Source organism: Python bivittatus, unplaced genomic scaffold, assembly GCF_059951505.1.
Source record: "Python bivittatus isolate LINGU-HERP-01145 unplaced genomic scaffold, Pbiv_v1 ctg000020_np1212, whole genome shotgun sequence".
In the NCBI taxonomy this organism is placed as follows: domain Eukaryota; kingdom Metazoa; phylum Chordata; class Lepidosauria; order Squamata; family Pythonidae; genus Python; species Python bivittatus.
The window spans coordinates 85,332,138-85,356,650 of record NW_028277030.1 but is presented as its reverse complement, the minus strand read 5'-3'; the positions used below and the strand labels follow the sequence as shown (position 1 = coordinate 85,356,650).

At 35.6% G+C, this 24,513-nt stretch overlaps 1 protein-coding gene across 24 annotated transcripts in view; it reads right to left on the bottom strand.

Moving 5' to 3' along the window:
• The window catches only part of AFDN (afadin, adherens junction formation factor), a 102,674-nt gene that overhangs the window by 4,360 nt on the left and 73,801 nt on the right, over positions 1 to 24,513 (bottom strand). For 7 of the 24 annotated variants that reach the window (XM_088143087.1, XM_088143093.1, XM_088143098.1 and 4 more), the window contains 11 exons: positions 24,396 to 24,499; positions 24,007 to 24,093; positions 16,054 to 16,119; positions 15,847 to 15,920; positions 13,067 to 13,185; positions 11,746 to 11,940; positions 11,135 to 11,226; positions 10,848 to 11,036; positions 8,532 to 9,542; positions 5,217 to 5,351; positions 2,841 to 3,129 (listed from right to left, as the gene is read on the bottom strand). In XM_088143087.1, coding sequence (XP_087999213.1) covers positions 2,841 to 3,129; positions 5,217 to 5,351; positions 8,532 to 9,542; positions 10,848 to 11,036; positions 11,135 to 11,226; positions 11,746 to 11,940; positions 13,067 to 13,185; positions 15,847 to 15,920; positions 16,054 to 16,119; positions 24,007 to 24,093; positions 24,396 to 24,499 — 2,361 coding nt within the window. Of the gene's footprint in view, positions 1 to 2,615; positions 3,130 to 5,216; positions 5,352 to 7,083; positions 7,120 to 8,531; positions 9,543 to 10,847; positions 11,037 to 11,134; positions 11,227 to 11,745; positions 11,941 to 13,066; positions 13,186 to 15,846; positions 15,921 to 16,053; positions 16,120 to 24,006; positions 24,094 to 24,395; positions 24,500 to 24,513 lie in introns of all 24 variants that reach the window. The other 17 variants (XM_088143052.1, XM_088143059.1, XM_088143056.1 and 14 more) reach the window with 7 other exon arrangements.

The window sequence follows — 24,513 nt, the reverse complement described above, 5'->3', positions numbered from 1 at the left end:
ATCCTTCACAGAAGATTGAAAGTTCAAATGGAATATATGACCTGTTTTATAAACTTAAAAAAATATTAAAATAGTTATGAGATGTATAGTTCATATACTGAGGTTAAGATGAAGCAACAAATTATATGGCATTTCTCAGTAACTACCTTAGCTTCTTTATAATCTTAATAAGAATTATTAGATACAAAAGCATAGAATCATAGTTGGAAGGGACTTTAGAAGTAATCTAGTCCAACCCCCCTGCTTAGTACAGCATCTGACAGACAACCACTCAGCCTCTGGTTGAAGACCTCTGGCAAAGGTCTTCATGTGGTAGCCTATTCCACTAGCTGAAAGCTTGTACAAATAGTCAGGAGTTCCTTCCAATTTGTAGCCTTGTAATGTTAATCCACTGGTTCTGATCTTGCCCTGAGGCAATAAAGCAGTGTTTTTCAACCTCAGCAACTTTAAGCTGTGTGGACTTCAACCCCCAGAATTCCCCATGCTGGCTGGGGAATTCTGGGAGTTGAAGTCCACATAGCTTAAAGTTGCTGAGGTTGAGAAACACTGCAATAGAGAATAATTCCACTTCTTCAGTTGGACATTATTTCAGATATTTAAGGATTCTCTTTTCCCCTTAGTCATCTTTTCGGTAGGCTAAACATCCCTAGGTCTTTTAAAAGTTTCTCAAAAGGCTTGTTTCCAAACTCTTTAACAGCTTAGTAATCCTCCTCTGATCTGGCTCCGATCTGTCCCTGTCCTTTGTGAAGTGTGGTGCCAGAATAGGGTACCGTACTCCTAACGGGGCCTGAGCAGGGCAGAGAACAACTACTTTGTATGATTTGGACTCTATGCTTTGGTTAATGTAACTTAAGATAGCAATTGCCTTTTTGGCAGCTGTATCACAGTGCTGGCTTGTATTTAACTTGTGCTTGACAAGAACGCTCAGATCCCAAGCCAGGTGTACTACTAAGGTCCATTCCAACCAAACCAGATCTCCCCCATCCTATATTTGTGCCTTACATTTTTCCTACCCAAATGCAAATCTTTAAATTTCTCCCTGTTAAATTCTATCTAGTCATTTCAACAAAATGCTCAAGCCTCTCTAGATCCGTTTTTGAATCTTTTCACTTATATCTAAAGTGTTACTCCTCGTAGCTTTGTGTCATTGTCAAATTTTCTAAGAGTCCCCTCAGCAACCTCATCCAAGTCATTGATGAAAATCCTGACCAGCACAGGTCCAGGACAGAGTCCTTCCACTCAAATACTTCCTCCCAAGCTGAAGTGGAGTCATTAATGAACACTTCTGAGTGCAGTCATTCAGCTAACTGTGAGTCTATTTAACAGTGGTATTATCTAGCCCATATTATCCTGTTTTATTAAGATATTTATTATATAGTATTTCCAAAATATGAAATAAGGATTGGCAAAAATTTATCTACTGGCAGGATTCTCTTGTGGTTGCATGGGGAAGGATTACATTTAGGAAGTGAATGCTAATTCTGAAGCTTCTCATCTTAATGATAGTAATAGCAGCATTATCTGCTTTGTTTTACTATAGAAAAAGCAATAGTCTGTTCTGACCCACTTTAGGTTGCAGGCTTTTTCCATGATCCCTTAACTATCTTTAGAAGAAACTAGGCAAACAGGGAAATCCTACAACTATTTATGGGACTTCCTTTAATCCAGGATATCAAAATACCAGCTGGGGTTCCATTTTGAGTATTTTCAATTATTACTAAACTTCTTTAGCTTAAGTGTCTACTTCTATACAGGAAAACAAAACAAATAAATAAGGAGACAGCTGGAAAATAGCTTGCAAGCTTCCCAGAATTCACTAATGTTCCCTCTCCCTATAATCTGACTTTTGTTTGTATCTTATCAAATCATAAACCAGCTACAAGCTAAAGCTTTGTAATTCTTTGATATCAGAGTTCTAGTAGACCAATAGTATTCAGCTAGATATGTTTACAATGAAGGGGAAATAAAGTCAGGAAAAGAGACATAAAAAAGATAAAGCAAAACAGCATGAATAATGGAGAGATAGGCTTTTACTTCAGTACTGAGCAATGTGTACTAGAAATCTCATTAAAAAACTGTACTATGTTTGTCTACTATGTTCACTTTTTCCAAAACATACACCCAGCTAGCATTTCACTTCAAATACAATTGTTGGTTTATATATTTTCAAAGCCATTTGCACACTATTTACATGGCAAGTATTAAGCAGAAAGTCAACTGCTTCCCATAATGAATCAGAATAAATGTCCTTATAGCAAGAAACATGTATCTCAGAAATGTGAAAGCATCATGGACCAATTAATAATAATAATAATAATGATGGTGAATGAAAGATATAGATCAAAAGCCAAACCCAACAGTACTTTTAGTTTGTCAAATAGAATTCTAAAAATCATTTGCTTTCATTATATGAAAGAATTACAGAATTTGATAAATGGAAAGAACACACGTATTTAAAATTTATAGCAACAAATCATATTGACAGTTGGATCACCATGCTTGAGATTGTGATCAAGTAAGAAATAATCAGGAGAGTGATTTTGTTTAGAATACTTTAGCGGGAAATTTGTAGAGAGTTTTCACAGAGAGATTTTAAATTAAAATGTTCGGTCTACCTTTTGTGTTGCTGGGATTGATGAAACTTGGCTTGTGTGGTGGGGGAGGGGGCTGGCTCATTTTGTAAGCAGTACTGTTGGCATTGACAGAGGAGGGCTGGCATGAGTTGGACAGAAAGAGGCCATCTGAGGCTGGGCGTGGCTGGCGGGAGGACTGCTGTGGCTTAAGGGGGGCAGGAGGAAGGTCACCATAAGACTTTCTTGTACTGGCGTACTTATCCTGACCTGTTGCTAGACAGGAGTCCTCCTCCTCCTCATCATTGTATGCAACAAACTTGGCAGTATAAATCGTGTCAGGAGAGAGGACCTGAGTTTTGAGGTAAGAAGTGTTTCGTTGAGGTGGGGGAGGAGGAGCATTAGATGAAAGGGGTGGGGAGGGGAATTCATATTCCCGTGGAAGCGGAGGTCTGTACAGACCAGGCTCATCGGGCTCCAGCAATCGACGTTCTGCCTCATCATGCTGGCGGCGCCTCTCCGCTTCCAAGCGATTATAGTATTCTTCTTCCTGTCGCCTCTGTTGAGCCAAAGGGAATAAAAGGATGTCAGCAAATACCAAACACATGGCAATTTTCACACTGGAAAAGATTTGGATAACTTTCTTTCTTTTACCAAGAAAGAAAACCACACTTCCTGCTCTAAAACACCGGGTTACTTCTGCACTTAGGGTGAAATCCACTCTCCCTCCAATTCCCTCTTGAGAGGCAGGAGATCATATGAAACAGATTTTGAGAGTAGGAGTGTAACTGTATGGAAGAAAACGAGCAGAACCCCTCCTGGTGTCAATGTCAGCAGAACCACCTTTGGATTCCATTCAGTGATATGATACATATTTGCACTGAGAAAAGTAAACTTGCAATAAATTATTAAAATTTCAAGGAATATCAAGGAGGAAAGGAGTGAAAAGGAAGAAGAGAACTGAATATGAAATTCTACCTTGCAACTGACAATATGCTGCCATTAAAACAAGGGGTATTCTATACTGACAACTTCATAAACCTTCTTGTATTGGGTGCCAGGATACATTAAACTCTCAATTACAGTTTACTGTCTGAAATTACATGAACACACTTAAAATTTCCTATCTATATAAATACATTCATCTCCCTGCCTGGCATTACTTAATACAAAACAGAAAGGATTGCACTGAAGAAGAATGTAGTAAGCCTTAGGTCAGCTTTACATGTGACCTTTACCAACCATAGTTATCTACAAGTAGAGATAATGAGCAGCCTTTTTTGTTTGTTTGTTTGGCTTTGTTTTCCTTAAACAGATATAGGAATTTATGCTCAGAGGCAGAGACCACTGAGGAAGCACTCTGGTAGCCTGGTTCCTAAACCATGGCTTGACTTATACTACACTTTTGCTTAAGGGAGGGCTAGGCACTTTTTTAGGTCATAAAGCATATTCAAGATAATGACCATTCTGAAAAAACTGAAGCCATGGTGCCCATGACTAGACATAGGGTGTCCATTTACCAGAATGATCAAGTTGTTCTCCATCACCACCTCTATGAAAGAAAAAACACCTTCCAGCCCTGCTTACCTTTGCCTTTCTTTGTAGCAAGTGGTCTACTTCCATAAAAAGCACTGGGATGCAGGCACTTCCATTTTTATTTTCTAAGAATGCTACTTCCCCATTTTTCTTTAAATTAAAAAAATACTGGCAGGGAGCCCAGAGGATAATGAAGGCACCATGGTTTCTGGAGTCATTAATATTAAGCTTTCAAATATTTTTTCAAATATTTATCATTTGAAAAAAATGGAGGTATTTCAATCTTTAGAATGGTATGACACAGTATCAAACATGTCTGAAATGGGAGGGCATGGAAAGTTGACAGTGGTGGTGGTGGGAAAATGGAGGCATATTCATGACCTGTTTCCTAAACTGCAATTAATATTACCTGCTAATGTTTTTATTGGAATTCCTTCATGCTTAAACTTTTTCCTAACTCCCAAAACTTCTCATGGTCATGTCACTGTCTATCCATTCCATTTGTTTAATTAATCCTACTTATTTAAACCCGCTTAGTGCCATTGTCTAGTTGGATTTTGTTTCTTCTGTATTAAGTTCTTCATACTTCTAAATGTGACAGCTTTTCTCTCTTCCTGTTTTTAAAGTGGGATTTCAAAATTTGCAACTTTATTTTTATTACTTTAAAAATAATTTTAACCTTTTAGACTTAGTTCCTGGAGTGGGTCTCATTTTGATTTTCCTTCATTATTCTTAATATCTGATCTAACAATTTTTCTGGTACTCTTCCCTCTTTATATGTCTTTCATTTTATTTTGATTTTATTTATTAATTTATATACTGCCTGCTTCTGAAAGACTCTTGGAGATTAATGAAATATATTTTGCTTTTTCTTAAACTGCAAGTCTACAAACACAGGGTAGGCTCAGCTCTTGATTTTAAGTAGTGTACAGAATTCAAAACAGTACATGTTAAGAGCTAAAAAAGTACAAAACTGCTGCTGACAATTCTGTCTCAAGATTGTTGTAATTGTTGTCAAGACTTAACATTGTTGTAATATTAGAAATAATAGTAGTGGTCAAGCCAATTTTAAGTGAAGCATACAAAGTTATAGAAAACTGTAAGTAAAACCTTTTGCTCAGCCTCTCTCTTTGTCCGCTCCTCCTCTTGACGGCGTCGCTCTTCTTCTTGCCTGGCCCTATCTTCTGCTTCCCGTTTACGCATTTCCTCCAACTGCTGCTGCCGTCTGCGCTCTTCATCCTGTAACTATTGAAGATTTATCTTGTGTTTTACTTCAGATCCTTTTGAGGACAGAATATTTCATAAAGAAAAATCCCCATTACTGTTGAAAAGGAACATTTTTTAAAAGTCTAATTAACAATTATTTTCTCCTCTTTGGAATGTTTTTTTCCATTTCAAAAAATATTTTTTCATAAAGGAAATTCAAAAAGAAAATGTATTTTCCCCTGAAGAAATGCTGTAGATGTGAATAGGTATTTCTGTTCTGATACAATAGTTCAAACTACATGTTTTACATTTGTTCTTCTGGGAAGATGCACAAAATGTAATCAATGATATTTTTTCCCACTAGATAACATTCCTCTGATTTTGACCATAAGCCCAACGTACCAACTATTTCGGCTACCTGTGATTTTTTCATATATTAATGTTTTTATTCTGAAGGAACATTTGGAATCTCTGTAAAGTAGGAAACATAATGAAAATCCATGCTGTAAAGTGCAATTATTTAATCACATTAAATAAGGTTCTATAGCTGTTAAAATAATCTTATACTTTCAAACATGTTGTAGAAATTAAACAGTTTCAGAAAAGTGTTCCTCAAAAAATGGCTATCATCTCCTTTAAACACCTGTGAGAAAAAGTGTTACAAAGAATAAAGGAGAACTACTGGACTCTGTCCCACACTTTTTAAAACAGCTAAAATTATACTGTAATTCCAAGCGTTGCACCAAGTGGTGTTATTTGAAAGGGGAAAAAGCTCTAAATTGGTATTTTTAATAAAAGGGAAAGGAGGTCAAATTTTTAATTATAATTCCATTTGATAGGTTTCTTGTGTCATGATCCAACTGCACTTTCAAATATACTGAGTTCAGTAAGCGTGAAATATATGCTTAAAACTCTTTATATTGGTGAATTGTAATATCTATGGTTTGCAGTTTAATAGCCAAAATAATTAGTTTTGTTTGAGAAGTTAGAAAGGGAAACAATATTGCAGTGAGTGATTTAACCAGATCAGATTCCTTTAACACTTTGTCATAATAATCATAAGTTAACAAAAGTGATCAGCATAATAAACCTTATTTTGATTTCACAGTTGATAAAATAGTAGCTAAAATACACCATAAAATTATTATAGAGTAGAACTATTCCTCATATATTTTGAAGCTATTAGTGTAACATACAGTTCTACTGTTTTATCAATACAGTAACAGCGATCTGACTGTGAAAGAACTTTTTGTAAAAATATTTTGAATATCTCTAAGTTCAAAGGTTGAAACCTAGAGGTTGTATTCCAAAAACCAAACTGTTAAAACTAACAAAATGTAAACTATTGAAAGTTTTGATAAGAAGATAAATAATATACTGGAATGTTAGAATACATTAAAATATATGATTTAGAGAAGAAATGTTTTTTTTAAAAAAAGCATGGGGAAGAGAACAATGGAAACTCACCCATACATAATGTTTTCGAACTACTGAGATATGTTAAATTGTTCATTTAACTGTGGTAGTTCACAGCTGTACACAATTAAAAGATGCAAACAGAATACAACTTAGAAAAGTAGGAGAGAAAAAATTAGGAACATTCCTCAAGCATTAGGTAGGTGCGTCTTGCTTACCACTAATTTAATGTATTATTCTTTGCTTTGAAGCACTCAAAAGGTAAACAAATATCCAATGCGTATTGGATCATCATTAATTAAAAGGAAAAAAAGTATTAAGGAAAGGCATTGAAGAGAAAGAAATAAGAACATACCAAATCTAGAACAGAGATTGCTGGCAAAGCAGTCTGCTGCAGGTAATAAGAGAAGGAAAAAGAAAGATGCACAGTGAAAATAAGGGTAAATTTAGATTGCACTATGCCAAAAGCATATTCTTTGATTTGTTACTACAGCTGAATAAAAATAAAAGCCAGTGTGACAGTCTAATATGTTAGCAAATCTCTCAAAATAAATCAGGAAAAGAGATTTTTAAAAAATATTTTCTGTAAACTCTGTTAATTCATCTATTTGTGCTTAAAGATCTACACAATGTCAAGAGAACAGAGTATTGTAGAAAGATGGCCAACTGGTTATATTATTTTAAATTTACCATTAATAAAGGAAAAATCTAATGGAAGTTCTAAAACTATGCGAAACGAATACAAAAGATAAATTTCTCAACTATTTAGGAGAAGAGAGTTTAACAAAGCATATGGTGCAGATCTGAAAATAGTAAGGTCAAACTGCTCGATCATGAAGATGAAAATGTTTTAAAATTATATAGTATGTAGACTTTTATCCATGCAGTAAAAAAGCTGAATGACAACAGTAGAATTAGCAACAATGCCAAGGACACTTGATAGCCTTCATTTTATCTACCTAATTTTCAGTACAGAAGAGTTAATCAAACAAAAAAATAAATAAAAGAAAGCTATGCATTTAGCAAGAAAATGCATTAAAAGGCAGCACTGGAAAGTAATGCTTTTTATAACTGCAAAAGAAGCATAACATAGAAATCAATTACTGCAAAAAAACAAAACAAAAAAACCTTGAAATCAAGTTGCTACTATAATTTGACCATTCATCAGTGTTATTTATACAGCCCCCTAGCCTCCTAAAGGCTAGCTAGCTAGTTCAGATTCTTTTTTTTTTTAAAGTATGTGATTGTTTAATCTGTTTTTGAAGCTGTATTCTTAGGAGCAGATTTACTAAAGAGCTATTTTTCTTGGTAAAGAAAAAAAAAAATTACTCTTTGGGAATGAAAATTCCAAATCATGTTATGCTATGGACTTTAAACAGATGAAACATAAATTTAAAAGTTTTCAGTGGCACAAGATTAAAAAAGCTAGACTAATCTTCTGGAATATTGCATATGCATCATACAAATGCAACTGTATCTACATAGCATTCATATCTATATATGAATCAAACTTATAAAATATTTAGAGTAGGGTTTTTTTGTTTGTTTTGTTTTTGAAAAAGGGGGACCAGAAAGATGGGTACTTCCCCCTAATAATTTCTAGGTAATAGCTTGCAACACACCACTTAATTGACAAATCAAGATAGTCAAAGTCAAACTTCATTATATGCAATGAAAGACAGGGACATTATGAGAGTCCAGTCCTCCTTTATCCTGTAGTGAAACCTAATTTGTATTTATGCTAGCAGTATACAAAAATGTTAGCACATGAAACGCATTTTAAAAGGGATTTTCTCATTTTACCCTTGCTCTTCTCTCAGCTTCTAGTCGTTGCATAATCAGCATAGTATCAATATCATCATCTTCTTCCTCATCTTCATCCTCGTCTTTTTGCTTTGACTCTTGAAGTCGTTTCTGGAATTGCCACTCCAGCATGAGCTTGCGCAGGCGGTCATTTTCTTCACCTGTTCGATCTGGCTTGTTTTGAAGTTCTTGAATCTCTTTGCTCAGCATATCCACAATATGCATTTGCTGCTGCTTCTCCAGCTTCTCCTTAGCATCTCTTTTCCAGGGATCAGGAGACAGACTATCACTAGAGGACAGCTCTTCTTTGCTTATGGTGATATATTGGAGATCTCTTCGTTCAATGGTTCGGGGTTGTTGTTGGGGCTGCAATTCTCTAATGACAGTCTCATGAGACCTCTGCAGTGTTGAAGGTTTCTCTGGTTTCACCTGCTGAAGAGGAGGAAGCATTGACTGAGCTGGCATTAGTGGCTGAGCACGAATTTGCCCCAGTTTTCTTTCCTGCTCTCGACGTTTTCTGTCTCGTTCTTCCTCTAAACGTGCTTTTTCCTTTTCATACCATCTCTGATGTTCTTCTCTTTTTTTGCGCTCTGCAGCAGCAACCTGAGATGACTGTGACCCCAACTGATTTGGAGGTGGAGGTGGTGGTGGGAGGGGTAAGTCCATTTGCAGTCCATCAAAGTCAGCTGCATAGTGCACTGGTGGGGGAGGTGGAGGTGGAGGAAGGTCTGTCCTTGTGGATTGAGAAACTGCCATCAGTATTGGTTGAGTAGCTATAGGTGTTTTCCAACGGCCAGGTCCGCTTTTGGTTAAAGAAGATCCAGAAGGGATAGATTTAGAGGAATTGTTTAGATGCTCTTGGCTTGATGTGCTAGAATCCACAGACGAATTCATCCATGGATCGCTATCTGATTTTCGATCAATATATTCCATATCTTTTTGAATGACAACTTCTAACTGATTCCTTTCTGGCTGATCATCCCGTAGCTCCTCCTGAGAACGTGTCACACGCTTAAAAAATAAAGATTATAACATTAGTTTCCACATGTTGATATGCCAATACAGCAAAATTAAATGACAGTTTATTACCTTTTACAATGATTATGAAATGCTTACTCACTTGTTCTTAAAATCAGCATTTTAACAAATGGTAATACATTACAATAAGTTTGAAGCCCTACATTTAGCTTTTCATTCCAATCAAGTTATACAAACTCTAAAACAGCCTGAGACAGGATTATGAAACTATCTCAACACATGTTAAACTACAGCAGAATGAACAATGCCAAATCATTATCACATCTACAACTTGTGCTCACAGAAATATTTAGGCCTAAGAGCTTATATGAATAACTAACTTCGCTTGTCATTCCTCCCATTGCTTTGGCAACTTTTATTATAATTACAGTTATATATATTGTAGATAAAATGGAACCGTTTGTTCACCCTGCCTTATAGTTTATCTCCTATTCATTTTTTTTCCTCCTGCAATGCTGAAAATTATTTCAGGGAAGCATTTATCTGAACTGTAAATTCCTTATGAAATGTTCTATTGTCAAAAGATACTGTGCTAGCTAACTGAAGATTTGCAGTGTTAAATACAAAATACAACTGCTGCACAGAAATGTAATAATAACATACCACATACCTGAAAATTTCTAATCTGTTTATAAGCTTCACAAGCTTTGCTGTGTACTTCTATAATTTATTTTAAATAAAAAACAGACCAGATACAAAGCTGGCAGCTATGAAGAAAGGCAACATTTCAGTGCTTCTCTTTCAAAGACCTTAACTATGACCTAAAAAATGCCTTGTTTTGAATGAATGCATTTCTTATGCTCTATTACTCCAAAAGCACTGAATACAATGTACACTAGTAAAATGCACTGAACAGAGTAGTAATGTCTTGGATATTTAAAAGAAAACACAGATAAACCAGGCATTTTATACTTTGCAACACTTAACACACTCTTATTCTTATATAGTAGTTCTCAAAAGCTCTAAACTTGATTTTTAAATTAATCACACTGCTCCTACATTTCAATCATCAGCTCCAAATATAAATTGTCATCTTTTCAAACACAGTACGAGTCTAGAATTTTTTTCATGGTGATTTAGATATATTGTAAAGCTTTATTTTCTAGTTTAGAAGCTAGCCAAATATTATATTTTGAGGAATAGCAAAATATAATAAAATATGGAGGTATTCTTACGAAGACTTAGTACTAGATCCGACCCAGTCATAGTTCTTATTCTGTCTACAATCCCCAAACTACTTATATATTACATAATTTTATAAAGCAAATTATTTCTAACCTGATTTGCAGTATTGATATAATGGTTACTTTCAGCTGGAATTTGGGGCTTTTCTTCATAACTTGCCCACTGATTCTGAACAGGACCCATTCGATCCTGAGACCTGGAGGCTGGGAATGTGAAATACTCTCTGGTATAAGTTTGTGTTGGGATTGGATATGCTTCAGGTCTAGCTGGTAGTACCTGTTCCTGCATAAATATGGAAGGATCATTTATAGACTTCAAACAATAATGTCATGTACTTTTTATAAATATTCACAGGTAAAGAGTTCTTTGCTACTTCTAACCTCTGTGCAAAGATTTCCAGTAGACACTGAAGTTATCTTGTTTGTAGTTCCTGCAGTGTAAGCCTTTTTGGTCCCAGGACTTGGAGGCTGATCTGATGAAAACAAAGAGATTTAAACTGTTAACACATGCAAAATAAACTTTCAAACAGGAAAACAAGGCCCCTGGGGCTTATTAGCTCTTCTTGAATGACATTTTCCACTGTGGTGCCTGCCCTTTGGAACAATCTCCCCCCGAGATATGGTTGGCCCCGACCCTGTCAACCTTCAGAAGGGCAGTAAAAACTTGCCTTTTTCCTTGGGCTTTAGGCCAGGATGATTAGAGTTCCTGTGTGGAGGGGGGTATGAATGTGAGTTTCTGGTTGCCCACTAATTGAAACTGTTTATCTAAATTTGTTTCTGAGTCTAGCGTACACCACCCAGAGTCACAATATTTGAGTTGGGTGGTCATATACATTATTTAAATAATAAATAATAATTTTTATTTTTGCTAATTTCATTTATATTATAGCTAGTTATAAAAATTCCAACCCCTTTAGGCTTACTTCGGAGTTTAACTCAGCTTTACATAGGTATTAATTCACAGAAACAGCTGTAAGCTAGTGCTTGCTTACTTGCTACATTGGGACTAGATCGGTGATCAGCTCGATTCTTCAGCAGTCTGTCATCCCCTGGTAACTTCTTTGGTTCATTATATTCTGTCCAAGGTAGCTGAGGGCTTTCAGGTGATCCATTCTGAGCAGAATTGTTATATAGCTCAAAACCTTCACTCTTTGGTCGGGGTTTACCTGAGCCACGGCGATCTGAAACTGAACAATGTGTGTACGAGAGGAAGAAGGAGAGGGAGAGGGACAGAGAGAGGGAGTGGGAGAGGGAAAGGGAGAGAGAATCATAATAATTCTTTTGGTCTGCAATGAAAGTAGAGGACCCTACTTCTAAATTCTCCCTCAACCTATTATATGTTCAGGTTCAAAAAGCAAAGTTCATGCAAGGTGAGAGTCGGGTATGCAAAAACATAGAGCTGCAAATTTGCTTGCATTTCCTGGTCGTACAGAACTCAAATGAAATGCTCTTGACCCTCTCCAGTGTATATTACATACAGTACATAATGCTCTAGGTTCTATTCCTAGTTTCTCCACTAAAATTAAATCATGCTTATTTATTTATTTTATTTTTATTTATTTATGAATTTGTATGCTGCCCATCTCCCCCACTAGGAAAGATAATTGTCTGAGAGTTTGGAAAACAGCTGCAATTCACACGAACAGTAGCAGATTACATATATCTGTGTTCAGATTGATTTTACACATGCCAAACAATATCCATGGGGTGGGGGTGGGGAAACTAGACATCCTTATATGAAACCACTTAATATACGAATTGTTTTACGTATGAATCTCTGCTTTTTCAACAAGTCATTATCATTCCCTTTTAGGAAGAAGTGTTGATCTCATTATTCTTGGGATATAAATCTCACTCAATTAAAACTGCAATCCTATATGGAAGATGCTTAAGACTAAGCATCCCATTGAACTCAGTAAGATTTTAAGAGTAAACAATAAGATGTTTGCATTGTAAATCCTGCCTTGGATGCTCAACAGCAGGTAGTAGCAGCTTAATCTTGAAAAATATTTCCAGGATTAAATCTAGTTCATACTGAATGGAGACCATTGGAAAATTCTACAGCAGTAGGCTAGACTGGAAAGTTGGAAACATCCCATATCCTGGAAAAAGGTGATCACAAGCCAATGCTGTGTTATTGCTTGGAGCAGAACTTAACTAGGTCTTTACATTTAGTCTTCTTGAAGGAGAGCGCAATCAACATATCAGATTACGTATTAGGTACTTGAATATGCATTATTTTTATACTAATCTGTTTAAGACTGATTTTCAATGTACATTTTGTATACAGACAAATGTATTTTAGTTGTTTACCTCTTTGCATCATTGGAGATGGTTGATTTAACAGAGTTGCTAAACCATGGTAAATAGCTCCTTGTTTTGCCACTTCTAGTGTCACTACTGTTCCTGTTCTTGTCATCAGTTCTGCAGCTCTGAGTAAGAGTTTGAAAACATAACAGTGAGTTTGCAAGAACCAGTAGTAACAAACTATTATAGGGCAAATTTAGAACCATTCAATCAGTAGAGAAACTGTACACAATGAATACAAATAAACTATTTATGGGAATCCAATAGAGCTGTTTACAAAACAAAAAATTATTTTGTTTTAAACCCCAAACAAACACATCAAATTCTTGTCATTCTAGCGAATAATTTCAAACTGGCTGTAGTTCAAGAGAAATAAAAACCAGAATCTTCCTGTTGCTTTGGGTTTTGGCGAAAACAAAACCTGCAGTGGACCTGGAGTAATTTTAACAGGTAAGTAGGAAGGTTTTTGCACACTGTCCTCTCTCACTTTTGCTGCTCAGCAGCTCCCAGCATGGCATATACCAGGAGCCTGTACATCTCCTGATCTTCCCAGCGGCTTTCCTTCCCTCTCATTTCTGCCTCCTCTCAACCATAGCTGCTGATGCCTTTGACATTTTTCTGTTCTCTTCCCTTTCACACAACCCCTCCCCCAATTCTGCCTGAAACAACTGCATTTTGGTCTGTAACTGGAACAGTAAAGCCCTGTTCCATTCCATATCTAGATCAAATATTAATGTTTTGATTTGGGTACAAACCACCTGAAACCAAATGTTCAGTTTTTATTTAATTACGGGAAATAATTATATGCCCAAGACTCATTAATAAGCAGTGAATATTTATGCTTATTAGGAACAAGAATAAGTTCTTCCATTATGTTTGAGTTCTAATGAGGCCCTTTGGATTCCTATAAGGAATATCACTGCAAAAACAAGTGGATTAACCTATGCTACCTCTTTTTCACAACGCTGCAAATAGAGCTTATTCTCCTTAAAATTCTAGTAGTGGTGCTACAACCTACAATACAATACTCAAATACATTATCTCCTACTCACCAGGTGGACAGATATGAGAATTACCTCTCTTTGTATTTCAACAAAGCTTATGCTTCATGCATTTTATAACTTCCAGAGTCACTGTAAGCTATAATGGTGCTTAAAAGTTTGTGAACCTTTTGAATTTTCAATATTTCTGCATAAATATGACCTAAAATGTGATCTGTTCTCCGCACAAGTCTTAAAACTACATAAAAAGAACACAAATGAATGAGTCAAAAACATTGTACTTGTTTATTTGAAGAAAATGATCCAAAGCTACATATTTGTGTGGGGCAAAAGTATGTGAACCTCTAGGATTATCAGTTCATTTGAAGCGAAATTAGAGTCAGGTGTTTCATTAAATGGGATGATAATCATGTCTGAGTGTGGGAGGTCCTGCCTTATTTAAAGAACAGAATTTGGGGTATTCACTATCAAAGTCTGATCTTCACAACACAAGTAAGTGAAAGTGTCTCATGGCTCAAAAAAGGAGATTTCTGAAGACCTTCAAAAAACAGTTGTTGATGCTCACCAGGCTGGAAAAGGTAACAAAATTATTTCCAAAGAGTTTAGACTCTACCAGTTCACTGTCAGGCAGATTGTGTACAAATGGAGGCAATTCAACACCACTGTTACTCTCCCCAAGAGTGGTCGATCAACCAAGATCACACCAAGAGCAAGGCGTACGTAAGGCGTGAGGTCTCAAAGAACCCCACTGTAACATCTAAGGAACTACAGGCCTCTCTTGCATTGGCCATTGTCAGTGTTCATGAGACTACCATCAGGAGAACACTGAACAACAATGGTGTGCATGGCAGGGTTGCAAAAGTTCCACTGCTCTCCAAAAAGAAGACTGCTGCTGAAAGATCATGTGGATAAGCCAGAAGGCTATTGGAAGAATGTTCTATAGATGGATGAGACCAAAATAGAAATTTTTGGCTTGAATGAAAAGCATTATGTTTGGCGTAATGCAAACATTGCATTCCAGCATAAGAACCTTACCCCATCATGGTAGTAGTATCACGGTTTAGGCCTACTTTGCTGCTTCTGGACCAGGACGGCTTGCCATTATTGCTGGAACTATGAATTTTGAATTGTACCAGCAAATTCTACAGGAAACTGTCAGGACATCTGCCCATGAATTGAAGTTCAAAAGAAAATGGGTCATGCAGCAGCACAACAACCCAAAACACACAAGTAGAACAACCAAAGAATGGTTAAAGAAAAGAAAGTTAACATTTTGGAATGGTGAAGTCAAAGTCCTGACCTTAATCAGGAAGGAACTGAAGTGACCAATTCATGCAAGGAAGCCCACCAACATCCTGGAGTTGAAGCTGTTCTGTAAGGAGGAATGGGCTAAAATTCCTCCAAGCCAATGTGCAGTACTGATCAACAGATATGGAAACATTTAATTGCAGTTATTGCTGCCCACATACTTTTGCCACACACAAATATGTAGTTTTGGATCATCTTCCTCAATAAATAAATGAACAAGTATAATTATGAAAATTCAAAAGGGTTCACAAACTTTTAAGCACCATTATATATATCTATACTAAAAATGTATTGGTGAAAATGATGCATTTCAGCCTTTATGGCATCACCAATAATACATTTGAGCTACGTTGGAGAAGCATAAAATAAAATAAATCAAAAGAAAAAAAATATATAAAAATCAACAAGTTACACCTGTTTTATGTAATGCACAAACATCTTCTACTATGTTTACAATCTCAGGAGAGCATGATATACCTTTCTTGAGAAAGTCCAACCAAAGTGCGCCCATCCACACTAAGCAGCTGATCCCCTGCAGCCAATCGACCATCCTGGTTGCATGTTTGATAAAACAAAGTTACATCATTTCATATGACATGAAAACAGATTAAATACAGTTTAGAAATATTTGATATTAAAACACGAAATTAAACACTTTTTAAAATAATTACAAATATTACTAACCACATCTGCAGCGCCACCTTTTACCACAGATTTGACATAGATGCCAAGTTTATCTTGACCAGCACCCTAAAAAGATATGAAGCAATTAAAAAAAAATGGACAAGTAATTCTGTAATCATAAAGACATTTTATAAGAGAGTGATCTGATTTAGATTTTCTTATTTCCAAATATCCATATATTAGATCACAACAAAAAGTTTTTAAAAAGTTGTAGCAACCTTAGGGACACAACAAAGTGAATATATTTAACTATAAATAGTGATGTAGAAGATATACACTTTTTAGCAACAAAGAAAAATAACAGCACTGCTTAACAATGAGTGATGCTGGGAACTCAAGTTCAGCAACCTCTGGAGGGTTATGTTCCTCCCAGCTCTATTTTACACATTTCCACAGAATTTACCACCATCTTATGCACTGTCTAATTGTCAGTAGTAAAGCAATCTCAACTATGTATAGAGCACTTTTACAGACTTTCAAGAATTCTGGTAAGGACAACCACTACTGCTAATCTTGTATTTCAGACTGGAGTGGAAGAAATTACATATTTGGAAGTTAGTTGAAAAGTGGGGGTAAATTATTCCTACCTGCTGTTAATTCAGACCTTTAGCAACTAACTATACTGTATTTATTTATTTATTTATTTAAATTTGTATGCTGCCCATCTCCCCCACAGGGTGACTCTGGGTAGTTCAGAGTTAGAGTAAAACCCAAAAACAATTAAAAAAAATAAATACCCACATTAATTAATTAAAACTCGGACTATATCAAAAAAAACCTGTACATAAAAAGACTAAAAACATTCAGGATGATGGCGGGGGGGGGGGCAAGAATCAATTACCCCACAAGCCACTTCCACTGATGCAAGCCCCCATCTGGTCCCCAGGCCATCTGGCATAGCCAAGATTTCACGCTCTTTCATGAGAGTGGGGGCACACCGCACCTCAGGTGGTAAGTTGTTCCACAGAGCGGGGGCCACGTATTTTGGTTACAGGCATCAACTACTAGGAATTTCTTTTACAGAAGCTGGATTGCAAATAGTAACATTTGCATTAGAGTTGCTCCTTGCTCCAGTATTGGTGATTGTATTAGCCAATGCAAACACTTAATTCCTGAACAGTCCAATTCTGTATTAAAGGAGCTTTCCAATAACATATGCATATGCTTCCAACAATGCTCCAAATGCCTTTAGTCAAAGAATGGTATATGCTGCTGATGCCTGTGATGGTTGTCTTTTTCCATCGAGTGTACAGCTTTGGGAGAGACACGTGGAATGGTGGGGAAGAAGGGGGGCAGTTAGATCACTTGAATCAACCCTGATGATGAATGGGTTGATTACTTTCAGAGAGAAATTACTCTCACAGCCACCAGATTAGAGTATTCATTAAAGGTTTCCTAATACCTGTTACCACTGGAATAGATCATCTCCCATGATGGTTTGTGGATTCATATTTCATTTAAGATAATGTTCAGCAAGAACATGATTCTGCTTTCCTAAAACATTTTGACATTTCAGGTGAGTCCAATAAAAGGGTGGCATTGCAGAATAACACATAACTCAACATTTAATAAAAGCATATAGGAGGAGGGTTGCCTGCAGCACCCTTTGAAGATTCATGAAGAATATCTCTAAAGTATTTTATTAGAAATAGGCAGCACTTTGGATTTGAAGAGTGGTGGTTCACAGCAAACCTGGTAAAGGGCATTGTTCTTTTAAGGAGTTGCTGATAAGGCAGTACACAAGCACCTCTGCATGCTCCAAAATCATTTTTGTAATCAAATCCAAAGTATAGTATTGCACAAGCTTTGCATGTCCTTTTCACTGGGCAGTACTGTAGGGTAAATTTTGATTTAACTCAATTGAGGTGGTGGGCTGAGCGGGATAGAACAACAAGGGGATGTCCATAAGCAGAAATCTCATGTGTAACACTGGAGATGAATTCCAAGTAGCTTGTACACTAATGGCCAGAGGTATTCTATTAGGAATGTTTTAATGTTACAATGAAAAAAAAATGAACATTTACATGAACTCTCAGCAGTTCAAGAGACAGAGAAACCAGTTCAAAGAGTTGGGGGGTTTTTTGTAAAAAATTACTCCTTCCAGAATTGAATAAGAAAAAGGTATAACCCCACAATTTTTATAAAGCCCTGCTGTATCCCAACTTAATACAATGTAAAGATTCAGAATAGCTGCTTATAAATGGAAAATATCCTTCCATTAGAAGTCACTTTACCAATTCCTACTTCTTCCTGAAAGTCTGTAGAGCAAGCTTTTGGATGGTGCAAGGGAGTAGAGAGGAAGCAATTCCAGTGAAAATGGCCTTTCCCCACTTTAGTGAGTGGTTATGTAATGTGAGTGGAATTCTACTATTAGATCTCTGCACTGAACTGATAGATTTTCAGTAAAGCCGTATTTCCATCTAATGAGCTCATCTGCTTTCCCAAGTATGTGTACTATGGCCACTTATCTCTAAGACAAAAAATAAGTGATTAAACACAATATTTCCAGCTTCTATATATTCTTCAAGAGAGGCTGTTAAACAGAATAATGTGATAGTATTAACTGAAAATTTTGAGGAAGACAAGCAGGCAAGGTAAGACAGAAATCTCAGGATTAAAAAAAATCAAATGTGATCAAACACTCCTTTAAAAAAGAGGAAGGTTTAAAGTCAAGTGCAGTGGTACCTTTTCTATGAATTGGAATAGAAATAGGGCTTCAGGTGTCAATGTTAAACAGAATTATTGTGGGTATACCTACACTTGCCTACAAATAAGCATCCCTAACATTATGATGTTTCCTGTTATAATTTCCTAGTTTTACTGTTCCATAAATAAACACACACACGTAGATAGATACAGACAGAAAGACACCTACACACACTTATATAGCACAGATAAGGTTAAGCTTTTTTGTTCGGCTTCTTAAGATTATTTAATATAAAATAATGTTCAAGTTTCCCACTGAGTACTATTATTGGTTTTTTTAGCTCAAATGCAGTACTTTTCTTCACTGTATTAATCAGTTTAAACTGAATTTTTTCCTACTATTACTATTTGAAAAGTATATTGGATTCTAGTTCTCAATATCAAGTATAAACAGGAACAGTACTTAACAGAGAACATTTTGACTTTCCTTGTAAAAAGTAACTGACAAACCTAAAAGCAGCAAATGTGATCAGCTAAAATTGTGTGTTTAGGCCAGCTGATCTTTCAAATAACCTGCTGTCAAGACATTTTAAAATGCTTTCTAACATCAGAATCAAATGATATCAACATTTATTTTACTTACATGAAAATTTATGAAATGGGAACATTTGCAGAAGCCTGTTAATTCTTTTATTTTTTTTTAATGTCAAGTTATTACTTTTTTTTTTTTTTTTTATAAATCCAGGATTTGAATAGTACTTCTATTTTATCAGATAGCATGAAAAGAAGTGCTTAAATTATGCATGATTTTTCAATAGTTAATGTAACAATTGTTAATAACAAGTTACAGAGATTAAACCCTGCCACTGTATTTCTCATTTACTATCAGATAATAGGAACGTGCTTTATGTACAATTCATTTGTGATATTTGTTTTTTTAATTGCCATAGCTACAAGTAGAGAGTAATGTTTATAACAGCAGTGCTCCATACATTCATCTGCCAAACAATTTTAGACTAACTGGAAGTTTAGGAAAAATACGAAAACTTTAAGTTTATAGGGAAACTTTCTCTGAAGAGACTTACCGAGGATTCTGTTCTTCCAACGACTGAAAACCACATTGTAACTCCAGAAAGTGTAACTCCTCACTCGTTTCTTAGACTTTAACCACAACTTTCAGTCTGCTAGATTTTCCAAAACATCCAGCAGGATAATTTGGCTAGGCACTGATACTGCATAACATCTACCAACACTAGCTAAAATCGATATAATAGTCCAACTCTTATAAAGTTTTGCTACTCTGATTTTCATTTACAAGCTTTATTAAACTGCAGATACTGCCTGGAATAATCAATCAGTCTATTGTACAAGATACAGAAAATCCAAATTAAACAGGAAGTAAAGTGCTGGCTCACAAATTTGAAGAAATCAAATGCTAGCCCCTCCCCTCCTTCCCTCCCTCCTTTCTTCAAGTGATATATTTCTAAAGTAAACTGCATGCACACACTGCTTCCAAATCATCTGGATTTCATAAAATGTAACCATAGTGTGGTTGGAAGTTAAGCAGCATTTAACATCAAAACATATTTTAGACATAATATTACTAAATGTTGCCCTCACTCTCAGAGCATTATTATCCCTGATCCCCAAATAATTCAATCTCTGCCACCCAAAGTGTACTTCTTGGTACTTTTATGGGTAAGCAACCATCTAAGTATCAGCAATGAGTTTGCCACTGGAAATCATTACAGCAAGAGTAGGAAATACACTCAGAACAATACTGGGATTATAGCTATTGCCTTTCAGCTCAGAATGGCTACGCTCAGAACCATCATATCGAATGCTAATGCTGTAAACGATATGCTAAGAGTTAACAGAAACATGGCTGGCTTTATGGATGTTTGATCCAATACCACATCCCTGTCATCTACTGTTAATGATAGATTTAGTTAATCCACTGTTAACTAAAATGTGGTTGGGGGGCCGTAGTTATTATTTCAGGCAAATTATGAATTAGAAATATAGTCTTCCTTAGCAGTGAAGTAAGTTTACGCTTCTCCTTCAAGAACAATTTCTAACAGAAAGTTTCGACTGATATATACAATTTAATTTCAACTGATACATACAGTTTAATATAAATTTAAACATCACAGGAGAATCAAAACTGAATCTTGGATTCTGTTCCTGAAAATAATTCTGGGCCAAGGTTACAAGGATCTGCTGCAGAAATATCAGATCCCAACTACAAAATTAATTAGGCAAATACAAATTACACAGTAGTAAGTTATCAGCTAAAGAATAAAAGTATGGATTCTATGATATTCTATGATATTCAGGAAGAGTGTGAAATCTTGGCTATGCCAAATGGCCTGGGGGCCTGATGGGGGCTTGCATCATTGGAATTTGCTCGTGGGGTAATTGATTCTACCCCTCCCCATCTTGAATGTTTTAGTCTCTTTATGTATATTGTCTTTTTATATAGTTTGATTTTTTTAGCTAATTTAATGTGGATATTTATATTTTTAATGGTTTTTGAGGTTTGATTTTAATTGTGAGCCACCCAGAGTCACCGTCTGGGGGAGACGGGTGGCATATAAATTAAATAAATAAATAAACAAACAAATAAATAAATATTGACACTCATAAAAAAATGAAACATTTGTATCTAGATGCCTTAACTTCTTGTCTGCACCTTGTCCAGATTTTCATTTGCACCTTATGATCTGAAAAGGAAGCATCCTGTAAGACCTAGCAAAAGGATTAAAACTCACAAGCAATGCTTTCAGCAAACTTCCAATGCATAGAAATACTTTTAGAGAGCTGTCAAGAGGAGGGAATGGCAGAGAAAAATAATAGAATCTCATACGGAATCTATAAAATTCTAAAAATGGTTCTACTCATACAACCAGCAAACAGAAGTCTAGACAAATGGGACAAAACTGTGCTTCTTGTCCCCAGTTTGTCAGGTCATTTTTCATAAAACTCTCTCCCTGAATCTCACCATTCCAAACACAAGAAACAATGCCGTGATTAAATTGGTTAAAAATTTGGTTAGTTCAGAAATTTGTTTTAAACGGCACCCAATAATTTGCATCAGGTCAGTCCATGACAAGCCACAAAGTCAACAATTTAAAATTGCCAGATATTTGCTTGATTGCTAAAATGCCATTACTGAATATATGAAGGCCAATGACATCCATTTGCAATTTTTTTCTTCTTTTAACAAAACAAAGACAATTTATTTAGCACTTAAAAACACCATCTCTTTAGCAGATAGTCTGATATGTTTCAACTCATTACAGAGAACATTTAAGAGGCATTTTAAATACTTAAGCTGATTATATATTAATCCTGTTAAAATTGTAAAAGAAAAGTACACTTCTCACCTACTAGGAAATATGTAGTTTAAATAAGTTTTAATTCTCTTCAAGAGGAATTTTGGCTACAAGAGAAAAGCAACCCTGACTCCCTGCTGAATCTTTCTCAAAAACTTGCTTCTTGGGAAATAAAGAGAAATTAATCAATTAGTGATCAGACTAATAGAAAAATGAGAATTTTAGGGAGCACGGAAGAAAATTATAACATAACAAGCTTATAAATTGTTCCACTATCTCATTCTACAAGGTAATTTTTCTCTTGTTTCAAAAAGGCTAGTGAAATTGTTTACTTGTTAATAATAAATTACAGTGGGAACTCTTCAAAATCAGGCACTTAGGAAAAAAGTTAGTGATGACCTTACCAAGTGTTCTATTTGCATCTTAATGCAAAATACTCAGTGAATCAATAGTTTCTGGGACAAACATCAGTAAATGCATTTAGTTGGTACACAAAAGCAATATCACTGCCAGAATAATATTTTGAAATTATTTACACACTGTTTAGGACAAATAAATGTCAGACCAGCATCCATGTGGACTTTTCCTCTAAATACCAATAACAAGAAATTTCATTTATGGAACTTGATAATTGTTTGCTATTTATTGCATTCCTTGTTAGATTTATATTCCATCTTTTCTCTGGGAGCTAAAAGCTGTGTACATAACACTTAGCCCTCCAATTCTCTTTCTCCACAAAACAAACCTGTGAGGTAGGTCTGCCTGAGAGAGAAACTGCTTCCCAAATATCCACTAAGCTTCCATGACTGAGGGCATACCTGAATCTGGATCTCCCAGGTCCTAATCCAACATGTTAATGACTGGACCACACTAACCCATTATTCACTTATAGAAAAGTCACAGAATTCCTTCCTTCCAAGATTTCAGAATTCTTACATATCCTTTCAAAATAACTGAGAGGTAGGCCTGGTTATCTGCAGCAAAAAAACTATCACAATTTTCTTTTAGAAAATTCTCTGGTCCATTTATCTCCCCATGCTTTGGTGAGACTGCAGATATTTTTGTGAAAAGTCAGAAATAAACTTCTTCACAGATATGGGATTATTTTCAGTATAAGATGATCAATTCATGCTGTACTGCCTACAAAACAGCTCTTGTTGAAGGAAACATACAGCTCCTGTATTTTGGCTTCACTTCTTAGATGTTAAAAATCTGGCTTCCACTGGCGCATTACAGCTAATATTTTTATTTTTTTATTTGTTGGATTTCTCCCCCACCCATCTCCCCCACAAGAGGGGACTCTGGGTGACTTACAAAAAACATTAGGACTATAAATATATCTAAAACACATAATACATCCAGAATTAAAATATGAAGGCACCTACAAAGTTTATAGCATTATCTACGCCAAATAAATAGAAGCAGAGATTTTTCTTTTTTTAATAATACCTCTATTAGAAATAAAGCTCAAACTTGTTTTCTATATCTCCCCAGTATTTTCCTACATAAATCAAGCTCTGCTACCACAGATTCTTCTAAAAAACATTTTCCTTCTAAGAACTAAGGATATGATCCCACAAATGAAGATACAATTTACAGAATAATCTGAAAAATGAAGTTTCAAATAGCACATTGCATTAAGGGGAGCTTCATTTTTAGTTACATGAATTTAGTATTTTACAATACTGGAGCAGTGCACCATCTGGTGGCTGAAGACTGGTGAGTCAAGAATTCAAATTAGATTATGCTAAGATTGCTACAAACTCGAAAATCATGGCCTACTTTCTGTTCTCTTTCATTAGTTAGTGAAAACTTTTTAACAAAACTATGGCAGACTTCCACCTCACCAAGTATTTTTTTTCAACTTTTAGGTGCTATGGCTGCCTCTAATGTTTATTCATATTAAGCTTCATACATGATCTATTCTTATCACTTTGAGTGACAAGTTCCATATAAGTAAATCATTTAGTACCTTAGCAGCAACTATGCTTAGTCCCATCCCATTTTGTTTCTTTAGTGTTACAGTGATTATTTCAGGTTCTTTCCTCAATGGCTGAGCCTGCAGAAACAAAATAAAAAGAAAATATTGAGAACTGGGTAGACTACTTCCTGAGAAATAATTTTGATTTTTTTTTTTACATTAATGTATTCTGCTAGTTGTTCCAATACTAAAGAATAAGAAAAAATCAAAAGTGAATACTAAGAGAATGGTTTTTCTCTTCCACTGTAAGAAAAAGTTGGAGAATCCTGCATTCTAATTTTTAAATTCTTCACCATCATGCAGATTAGTATAAATCTGGTATTTCCTGAATAGTTTAAAGTATCTATTTTTGCCATCTCCCCCACAATATGAATACTTGCCAAATCTGCATTGTCTTGTAACAGATGGCTTTCATAATCTGCACCTTCAAAATATATTGTCCAAGTTCCTGGTGATCGTGGATGAGGTGTTAATCTGCAAAACCCTAAATGAAAATGT